At 40.1% G+C, this 11,659-nt stretch overlaps 1 protein-coding gene across 1 annotated transcript; it reads left to right on the forward strand.

Annotated features, from left to right (window-relative positions):
* Positions 1-445: 445 nt before the first annotated feature.
* Positions 446-2,232, forward strand: LOC121395243 (gastrula zinc finger protein XlCGF8.2DB-like; the record flags this gene model as incomplete). Its single annotated transcript, XM_041568276.1, has 1 exon — positions 446-2,232. A coding segment is annotated over one exon (1,104 nt), but the record flags the coding sequence as incomplete, so codon positions are not given.
* Between the last annotated feature and the right edge of the window lie 9,427 nt (positions 2,233-11,659).

Here is an 11,659-nt window from a genome sequence, read left to right on the forward strand (position 1 = left end):
GGAGCCATTTATTTTTATTAGTATTTACTGAGTTCCAAATGTCCATTTACTCTGATATTCTTAACTTTGTGAGACTTTTGCTGACTTACACCTTCCACTTTGCTCTGAAGTACCAGACACTGAAAGCATAAGTGGAGTTTGTAGACCTATAATGATTAATATAGCTAAATTATTTTGCAAAAAAAAAAGTTGACATTTCTTGTTTTGATGTGATTTTTTTTTAGGAAACTTTTCAAAGGTCCCAGATAGGAACATCTCTGAAACACCCATACAATTAAAAAAAGAGGACACTCAGAGTCTAATAACCAGTTGTCCCCGCTATCCGCAGGATGCAACAAAAATTCCCTCACACACAAGGAACCAAATGGTGAGCGAAGGAGAGAAACTATATCACTGCACTGAATGTAGAGAGAAATGACATACTAATATTCTTCTTTCTTCTCCTCAGCTCATCCATCAGAGAAATGACACTGATTCATCAGAGAATTTACATACAGACTCTGAGGAAAATACTTTTCAAAATAGTAACTTTGTCTCAAGCCAGGATATCCACAAAGGGAAGAAAATACTCAGTTGTACAGAATCTGATAAAGATTTCACACACCAGACAATCCAAAGAGGGCAGAAACTTTCCTCTTTCACAGAATGTTGGAAACAATTAAATTCTAAAAGCAGCTTTCACTCTCAGAAAATCCACACAGGAGAGAAACCTTTCTCTTGTACAGAATGTGGGAAAGCATTCTGTTATAAGTTCAACCTTCACACACACCAGAAAATCCACACAGGAGAGAAACTTTTCTCTTGTACAGAATGTGGGAAAGAATATTCTGATAAGTCCAGCCTTCACAATCACCAGAGAATCCACACAGGAGAGAAACCTTTCTCTTGTACAGAATGTGGGAAACAATTCACTGAGAAGTCAAAACTTCACAGACACCAGAAAATACACACAGGAGAGAAACCTTTCTCTTGTACAGAATGTGGGAAAGCATTCTGTTATAAGTTCAACCTTCACACACACCAGAAAATCCACACAGGAGAGAAACCTTTCTCTTGTACAGAATGTGGGAAAGAATTCACTGATAAGTCCAGACTTCACAATCACCAGAGAATCCACACAGGAGAGAAACCTTTCTCTTGTACAGAATGTGGGAAAGAATTCTCTGAGAAGTCCAGCCTTCACAATCATCAGAAAATTCACACAGGGCAGAAACGTTTCTCTTGTACAGAATGCGGGAAAGAATTCTCTAATAAAAGCCACCTTCGTACACACCATAAAATCCACACAGGGGAGAAACCTTTCTCTTGTACAGAATGCGGGAAGGAATTTTCTCATAAAAAACACTTTTACTCACATCAGAAAATCCACACAGGAGAGAAACCTTTCTCATGCACAGAATGTGGGAAAAAATTCTCTGAAAAGTCCAGCCTTCGCACACACCATAGAATCCACACAGGAGAGAAACCTTTCTCTTGTACAGAATGTGGGAAAGAATTCTCTCATAAGTCCAGCCTTTACACACACCATAAAATCCATACAAAAGAGTAACCTTTCTCATGTACAAAATGTGGGAAAGAATTCTCTGATAAGTCCAACCTTTGTAGACACTAAAATCCACACAGGAGAAAAACCATTCTCCCCGGAACAGCGAGTATTCCAATTCAATACACACATCTTTTCCTGGCTGCTGGATTCATCTATTCCATGCTTCACCTGGGCAAGTTGTGAATAGTGCACTTCTTCCAAACCACTGAGGAAGCTTGCCAGTGGCTCAACAACCCGTGGTGCAACTGATATGAGCATCTCGTGGTTAGTAGGACCTACTTATGTTTACCCTACATGCACTAACCAAAGTAACTACACAACAGCTACAGACTATGCACAATGAGACTGTTTGGTAAGTGCGGAAACTCAGGGAAAAGGCGTAACAAGACTATTGGCTGTTTCTTTTATTTGAACTTGGCTACAATGCACAAATTTGGCCTCCATATAAGACTGTAGGTCAACCAGTGCAGAGTGGTACATATAGTGGGCAAAACAATGCACAGGAGGATTGAATACCCATTGGAGTAGTACTCAACATAGATGATGCTTGCGTACACTGCTTAAATCTAATACAAGGCTAAACTGGTGCCTCAAAAGCAGTGAAGCTATTGGAGCTCCAAAAATACTCAATGCAGTATTTGAGGTCCAACTCTCCCTGGGATTACAAATTCTAAACAGATGCCAGTAAGCAGACTCTTATAGGAAAAAGTGGATAAGATGACATTCGGTACTATGGACAAGGATTTTCATCGCTGTTCATTAACCTGGGCACACTGTTAAGCTGGAAACTTAAAGTAACAAGGTGCATGCAGGACATAGGGCAAATGGTCTTCAAGATCTAGCTATTGTAATATCACCTGGAAAGGCTCCCTGGCAGTGACAGAGAAAAACACTTACCAACCCTATGGACGTGATGGACAGTGTCAGACTGGCCCCCCAGGATACCAGGAGAACTCCTGGTGGGCTCAGGTGTCAATGGGCCCTTGTGCTGCTAAACATTTGACCTATTTCATGGTCATTCTTTATTTCCTATGAGAACAAAAAGGCTAAATAGATGGAAAAATAGATTATAGTATTATATTATGTAAATAGAAGAGGCTAGGAGAATAGTGATTGAGTGAGGAGAGGAAGCATAATAGTACTGAGAGTGGGCCCCTGGTCTAAGATTTTTGGGTGGGCCCCTGGTGTCCCAGTCCGACACTGGTGATGGATGATTGGGGGTGATAGCCTGGAATAACTTCAACAGCATCTCCACTAAGGGCCAGAGGTGTACATAAGTCCCCAGCTGTGGGGGGGGGCGACCTATCACCTAAAGTTTATATCCCTAGACTAATGGCAAGGAGTAGGGACAATGTTGGGAGGCTTTAAGTACCACACCATGGATGTCACAGGTTTGGGGTATAGGCCCACACAGGTTGGGGGGAAGTGGGTAGAGAGGGCAAGAGCTGCAGGAAGTTTGGTTGTGTATATAGTTCAAAAAGTTGTCAGTCTTTAATGGGAAAGGGCCAATTCACACTGTATTAATGATGAGCCACTGGGACAACAACGAGAATAAGTTATGCACAAAGGTGATGTCAAAGGAATGTGAGAGGGGTAAACTCAAAATTTAAAAGGACACTAGTCTTCCACCATATACTTAGATATTGCCCAGATGTGGAGTTACTGCAAAGAAATGCATTTAATGTGTCAGAACTTAATGGCAGGGGGTTCCATACAAATTGTTCAATATACATGTGGATTTCTATAGTAGATAAATAATAACTGGTAATAGTGATAAATATATATATATGTCCCCCCTCTCCCTGGCATTGCTGGAACAAGTAGCACAAAAGGTGGTAGATCTTTCCCCAGACCCCCTATGCTACATAGAGGACTTTAATCGCACTACGGACCCCACAATTGATAGGCTGTCAGGGATAAACCCCTTTTCAAAAGCACTAAATGGGTGACTTAAAGCTTTTGGACTAGCAGACCTGTGGGGAGCTAAGCACAGGGGAGAACAACAAATCTATTGCCATGCCACTAGCCACAGGATCCTTTCTAGGATTGATCTAGCCATTGGTACACAAAGTACAATACTTGCCAAGGGCACAGTCTGACCACTTGCCATTATTTATACTCCAGTGGGGCAATACCCCTCAAAACAAACTAAGGAGACTATCCCCCCTATGGCTGGCAGACCAGGAGATAGTGGACAAATGTGTTGGAGCCTACAGGGACTACTGGACCAGTAACACCACCCCTATTTATGTCCTCAGGGATGCGTCCAAGGCAGTTTCAAGAGGGACACTTATAGTAACAAGAGCTCCAGTAGAAGGAAGTGACAGAGAAGGAATATGCTTTCCAGCAGGAACAGGCTTCATCATCATCATTTATTTATATAGCGCTGTCAAGATACGCAGTGCTTATCTTCTTACACTTCCCTTAAAGGGACACTGTCATGGGAAAACATGTTTTTTTCAAAAACACATCAGTTAATAGTGCTGCTCCAGCAGAATTGTGCACTAAAATCCAATTCTCAAAAGAGCAAACAGATATTTTTATATTCAATTTTGAAATCTGACATGGGGCTAGTCATATTGTCAGTTTCCCAGCTGCCCCCCAGCCATGTGACTTGCGCCTGCATTTTAGGATGGAACTACTTTCTGGCCGTTATTTCTCCTACTTGTATCTACTTGTAACTGAATCAGTCTCAGTGGGACCTGGATTTTACTATTGAGTGTTGTTCTTAGATCTACCAGGCAGCTGTTATCTTGTGTTAGGGAGCTGCTATCTGGTTACCTTCCCATTGTTCTGTTGTTTGGCTGCTGGGGAGGAGAAGGGAGGGGTGATATCACTCCAACTTGCAGTACAGCAGTAAAGAGTGACTGAAGTTATCAAAACACAAGCCAGATGACTGGGGGCAGCTGGGAAACTGACAATATGTCTAGCCCCATGTCACTTTTCAAAATTAAATATAAAAAATCTGTTTGCTCTTTTGAGAAACTGATTTCAGTGCAGAATTCTGCTGGAGCAGCACTAATAACTGATGTGTTTTGAAAAAAACATGTTTTCCCATGACAGTATCTCTTTAAGTCAAAAGAGGCTCATCAACACCTGGTGTGGGCCCAAAGAAACCTAGAATTGACACAGGAGAAAGTAAGTAGGAAAATGCTTCTTACTATAGGCAAAAAACCTTCGCAGCCCCACCTAGCACAAGCTGTGAATCCCATCACTGTTATAAGCACTGTTATGGACAATAAGGTGACCCCTCCAAACACCCAAATGAAATAGCCTCAATATTTGCAGAGTAGTCCAGGGATGTATACGAGCAACTAGACTCCCAAGAGGAGGCAGACCTAAACTACTATCTAAGTTCTCTCCCATGAAGGCTTTGTTAAGTCCTAATTAGTCTGAGGCCTATATAACCTCTGAACTCTGGTTCATTTCCATGTCCTTTTTTTATTTCTAAAGCATTTTTCTTTTTTGTTTTGTTACAGTTGTCAAGCTACGTGCAATGAAAGCGGAACCTAATGTCCAATGCCTAATTGGCTTGTTATTATAAAATTGCTTTTTATCAAGAAAATAAACAAATTTTTCAAGGATAAAGTTTGTGCCCATATAAGAATAATGGATTGTTCTGTCTATAACTATATTAGGAATGAAAAGCAGTAGGTCTAAGAAGTCAGGTCAAGCTGAAAATATATATTTTTTCTTTTTGCTTGCAGCTCGGGTGTTTGATATTATCTCAAGATTTCTAATGTCTAATACGGGAGATTCCCCTTTTTCCATGAATTAAAATGAAATTATTGGGAAGCATTACATGATGAAATGGGAAAAGAGTGGAGAAACCCTTTAATTAAGGTGATTCTGCATAAATAAAGTTTTCTGAGCTCTGATAGTTTCTTTATATATTGGTGTTTTAAGACTAAAAATTTTCATTTTTGTGTTTTCCCCTGTCTAATAAAATTTAACATAAAATATCATTTTATCCAATTTTTATATTACAATGTAATAAAGATTTAATGAAGGAATACAAATTCATAGAATACAGCTCTCAATAAATATACCTCTCTTAGCGAGTGAGCAAATGTGTGGATGGTAAAGGCTTTCTCAGGAGGGTTGAGCTAAGAGCTGATTTACTGTTGGGACGGGGACATTTATCCTATTCCTGGGTTAAAGGGGACATATAGCATATATTTTCACAATGCATCAAACAATGTAAAATAATGTAAAATAGAAGAAATGATTTTTATTTTAATACCTTTTGGGTGAAAACATCTGTATTAGCTTGAAAACCACCGTATGCTCAGCCCTCCCCCTTTGCTTCCCGTCCAGGAGTTTCCAGTATAAGACTCTGGAGCCTCCAGCAACTTCTACATAAGATACAGAGCAGCAGCCACTGTAGTAGAGAGCTGTAGTTGGTGTATACATATAGCTGTAGTTGGAGTATATAGAGAGCTGTAGTTGGGTGTATACATATAGCTGTAGTTGGAGTATATAGAGAGCTGTAGTTGGTGTATACATATAGCTGTAGTTGGAGTATATAGAGAGCTGTAGTTGGTGTATACATATAGCTGTAGTTGGAGTGTATAGAGAGCTGTAGTTGGAGTATATAGAGAGCTGTAGTTGGTGTATACATATAGCTATAGTTGGAGTATATAGAAAGCTATAGTTGGAGTGTATAGAGAGCTGTAGTCGGTGTATAGAGAGAGCTGTAGTTGGAGTATATAGAGAGCTGTAGCTGGTGTATACAGAGAGTTGTAGTTGGACTATATACAAAGCTGTAGTTGGTGTATACAGAGAGCTGTAGTTGGAGTATATAGAGAGCTGTAGTTTATGTATATAGAGAGCTGTAGTTGGTGTATACATATAGCTATAGTTGGAGTATAAAGAGAGCTGTAGTTGAAGTGTATAGAGAGCTGTAGTCAGTGTATAGAGAGAGAGCTGTAGTTGGAGTATATAGAAAACTGTAGTTGGTGTATAGAGAGAGAGCTGTAGTTGGAGTATGAAGAGAGGGCAGTGGGGCTCAGCTTTGGAGTAGAGCAAAGCCTGAATACAGTCATTTTCTCAGGCTTTGCTTTACTAAGTCTGCATATTGCGCATTATTTCTATAGATATTGTTACTTGATTCAGTAGCCTGTCTTCAAAGTCTGACCTCTAATTTTACTGGACTTTATTGAGTCCCATATGTCACCTATATATAAATGATTAACCAATACAGAGCCTGCAGGTTAAACATATATTTATTTGGACAACATTCCAGCTGCTCCTGTCATCATACCCTATAAAGGCTATATACTGTATAAATATATACAGTATATATAGAGAGAGAAAAGGGGGGATTAAAATACATTTGCCCCTGTGAGTTTATTATGGAACATGTGGCAGAGCTCTCTCTTTTACATAAGGTTATTAGCAACAGTAATATACACATTCACTGCTGTTGAACCCTTATTACACTGAGGTCTTCTGAGGTCTATATCATCTCTAAACTCATTTCCATCATATTGTCTATTTCTAAAGTATATAAAAAAAATGAAAGTGGAACCTAATGGCCAATGCCCGGCTAGCTGGTTATTATGAAATTGCTTCTGGTCAGGAAAATAAACAACTGTTTCAAGGATAATGTTTGTGCCCACGTAAAAATATTTTGTTTAGCCTCAGTCACGCCTTTATGCAGATGTATTTTATAGGGATGCACCAAATCCAGGATTCGGTTCGGGATTCGGCCAGGATTTGGCCTTTTTCAGCTGAATCCTTCTGCCAGGCTGAACCCGAACCCGAATTTGCTTATGCAAATTAGGGGCGTGACTTTTTGTCAGAAAACAAGGAAGTAAAACCTTTTTCCACTTCCCACCCCTAATTTGCATATGCAAATTAGGGTTTGGATTCGGTTCGGTATTCGGCCAAATCTTTCAAGAAAAATTCGGGGGTTTAGCTGAATCCAAAATAATGGATTCGGTGCATCCCCAGTATTTTAACCAATCATGTATGGCTTCTATTTTCTATATTGATATTATAAAGATATGTGCAACAGACAATTTGGGTAGAGAACATTCTCCTGAGCTGCTGAATGCTTCTGTATTGTGTATCTCAATAAACTTCCTTCTCTGATTGAAACTTTGAAAGGGCATTGGATAGGGATCGGTGAAATTGACTCGTTTTGTTTCGCCAAAAATTCGCCACTGGCAAAATTTCACTGGTGCCCATTAAAGTCTATGGGCATCAAAAAATGTATGTAATTTTTTTTTGGAGCGCAACGCCATAAAAGTCTATGGGCGTCATTTCCACGTTGAAACAAGGCAAAAAAAATTCACCCATCCCTGCATTGGACTGTATCATTGGAAAAGACACTCACTGAGGTCCAGACCCAACAGTTGGTGCCATAACTTGGATGGGAACTGCAGTTCTGCCTCTACCATGTGCAAATGGGCCCACATTAGGTAAGCTTTTACCTTTTTTGCACTGGCTATTGGTTTTACTTCCAACCTGTCCAGGAAAGGATGAATCCCAGTCAGTTTATCTCAGAGAATTGAAAACCTGTCCAGAGATAAATTATAGCATATCTGTTGTATCTCATGACAGATTGGTATTTTAGGATTTTTCATTTTAATATTTTTGTCTTGAGATTTACACCTTCTTGTATAAGATAGATAGTTAAATAAATAGTGTGGTGCTTGCAGAGAAGGTTCACGCTGTCCTGGGGGACCTACGTTGTCCCTATTGAAGGGCGTCAGCTATAATGGTACGGGAGACGTCCCCCGCTAAGGTAGTGGAAATTCTAAGCACTCTTATCACTTGACTAGCGAGTGACCGCAGCTCCTAGGAACTAGATACCAAATACTGTGTGAGCTTTCCAATGTATGTACATGAAAAAGGGCATTTACATCATTACATGCGAGATATGCTAGGAGCTAGTTGCTTGTAAAAGGTGGAGCTTGTACCTTAGCAAGTACAGACACATCTAGAGGAGTGGGGTTGGTTGAGAGGAGGCACACACACATCCTAGTGGCTTCAGCTTTGTGTATTTTAGATTCTCTCTATTTCTTTGTTCTCTCCCTCTGTTGCCTGTGTGAGACGGAACAGACGCAAATACTGAGATACAATAACAGACCACACTTCAAGGAGCTCAAGTATTGTCTTTTATTAGTTAGCATTATGGGTAACCTCAAGTCCAAACCCTGTCAAGAGTCTGACTCGCATGAGCTTGCTTTTACTAAACCTACGCACCCTTTGTCTCCTGTTGCTTACATGGATATTAAGTACGGTAGAGGTGATGGGAGTTGTAGTTAATTGAGAGCAGGAGGTTTGTTAGGGCCCTTACACACGGGCTTTTTGAGCTGCAGCGTGTTGCATTTTACCTGCGTTTGGCGCTTACATGCGTCTGTGTGACTACAGCCCCATTGACAGTAATGGTGTGTGTCTATTCCTGCGTTCCCCTGTGGCTAAACGCATGAAACTGAAACGCAGGGGAACGCAGGAGTAGACACACGCCATTACTGTCAGCGCAGCTCAAAACGCCCGTGTGTAAGGTCCCTAAGACTAGATGTACGGCAGGTGTCAATGTAAAGAATCAGGTGCCTCTGATCCTATTCATTGTCCTGTATCTCTTGTAGCATGTAATCATTTAGATTGTAAGCTCTTTGGCAGGGCCTGTACTACCTCTTGTATCAGTTACTCTTTGCTTGTAAACTGTATGTTCATTTTAATAAGTGATTATATCTTATTACATTATCCTATACCAATCACATTATCTTTTATACCACATTATCCTACTACATTATCATGTATTATATAAAATTGTTTTATTACTTTATCCTATATATTAGATTTCTATAAATGTTATATATGATCAAAGGGATGTTCACCTTCCAAACACTTTTTCAGTTCAGTTGGATTCAGATTGTTCCCCAGAAATAAACACTTTTTCCAATTACTTCCCATGTTTTATTTTTCCATAATTGAAGTGGAAAGTGGAATCCAGGGGCAGGTTCCAATTGGCTGATCCATTAATTGGTCCATTTCTCAGCAGTATCTGTGGAATATAAGTACAACTATTGTATCAAGTCTAACAGTCGTCTAATGAAACTCAGGGATTCTGCTCATCAGGGACAGAGATAAGAAATGTATAAACTAAATGTATCAATTTAGAATAGTTTACAGGGGTCGGCGACCCCCACTCCCAGAGCTGCTTTAGAAGGTGAAAAATTACACGTTACCCTTCAATATTAGAAAAACAGTCACAAATAGAAAATAGAAAGTCATTGGAAAAATTCTTTATTTCTGGTGATCTATCTGAAACCAACTGAACCGAAACAAGTGTTGGAAGGTGAACAACTGCATTAAAATTATTATTTTATTCAATATGTTTTATATAAAACTATTTTATTACACTATTCTATATAAAAATGATACCATTACATATTATCATATTCCAATATCTATCATATTATCTTTACATCATATAATTCCTCCTATATCTATTATTCTTCTAGTAACACAGTAACATAGTAAGTTAGGTTGAAAAAAGACACACACCCATCAAGTTCAACCTTTTAAGTCTATATATAACCTGCCTAACTGCCAGTTGATCCAGAGGAAGACAAAATGAGAATTTACCTACTCAACGTAAACTCCTTTCCTTCTAGTCCCGACATGTCAGTACACCATGGGCATTGCCCCTCCCAGACCTGGAGGTAGGACCTATAACACAGCCAATCAAAATGAATCATGACCTATAAGATCACATGACTTCCTCTTCACCACAATTATACTTTTGCCATAGCAGTACAGTAACCAAAATAAATAACTTGGGATGGGAAACCCTGTACTGACATGTCGGGACTAGAAGAAAAGGAATTTACGTCAAGTAGGTAAGTAAAATTCTCTATTTCTTCTACGTCTCTCCATGTCAGTACACATGGGATCTACAAAGCCATACCCCAAAAACAAGGGGTGGGAATAGGCCAGCATCACATCCATCCAACAGGGGAGCTGATAAAATGTATAGCCCCTGAAAAGGTAGATAAAAGGCACAAGAACATGAACTAGGACATGGTAAGCGATTGATAAAAAGAGCTGCAAAAACCACCACTAAATTACAGAGACTGGCACTTGAGGAACAAGCATTGCAATCAAGAATAACCATATTCTGCTTAAAAGGTTCTCTCAGTGACTAGAGGGGTAACCTGCAATATGGTTATCTGACACCTGGGAAGAACAAAAACCCTGCAACTGTTTAAAAAGGTTCCCTAGGACACAACCAGAATGATGGCAACAGTGATCTCAGGACTAAAACACCATAGAAACCACCAGGAAACCAATCAGATCAGAAACTAAACACAACTTGGATGTATCTATCACCAGTGCTGGAGAAATACACGATCCTCAGCAATAGCGAGAGGCCCTAAAAAGACTTGTCCCATAAGCCTAGTCCTGCAGCTTAATGGAAGCAGCTCACCCCAGTGCTGACCAAAGTCAACTCCACACCATAGATCAGCCAAAAATCTACCAATTAAATGCTGATAAACACCTAATGAAGACTTAACCAGATGAACACCAACTCTGGGTTATCCTAATTCAGCATTTCCTTGTAACCATTTTAGAGCCATGCTGGTACAGCCCAGTAGCTCCACCAAACCAAACTGGGCATACAACAGCCCCAGAATCAGCTGCTGGACCAGCCAAATGTGACTTAAGTTCATGTACCAGTAAGATATGCTGTTGCCCCAGCCAACTGCTACACAAGCAAACAAATGGGACCCAAGACAATTACCAGTGCTAGAAAACACCCACAAAAGCCAAGGCCACTACATCTCAAGCTGCACAATGCTACAGTTTATGCAAAAAACTGAACCAAACCTGTGACCATACATTGAAGCTACTGAATCCAATAGGCTACTGAAACCAGCCAACAGCTGGAGTCAAAATCCAAAATCAGGCATGCCAGAAGCTTATAGCCTACAAACACTGGTACCAACCAGTAATGATGCACAATCCACTGGCAAAAGAACAACCAACCATACATGCAAACCAGTGGTGGACCAGCCAGCTATTATGTATTCCAACATAGATGTGCAAGGCCATTGTCACACTAGCAGGCCCAAGATGCCCGTCAGCTGCAGTATATGC

The sequence above is a fragment of the Xenopus laevis genome, chromosome 6S (genome assembly GCF_017654675.1).
Source record: "Xenopus laevis strain J_2021 chromosome 6S, Xenopus_laevis_v10.1, whole genome shotgun sequence".
Classification (NCBI taxonomy): Eukaryota; Metazoa; Chordata; class Amphibia; order Anura; family Pipidae; genus Xenopus; species Xenopus laevis.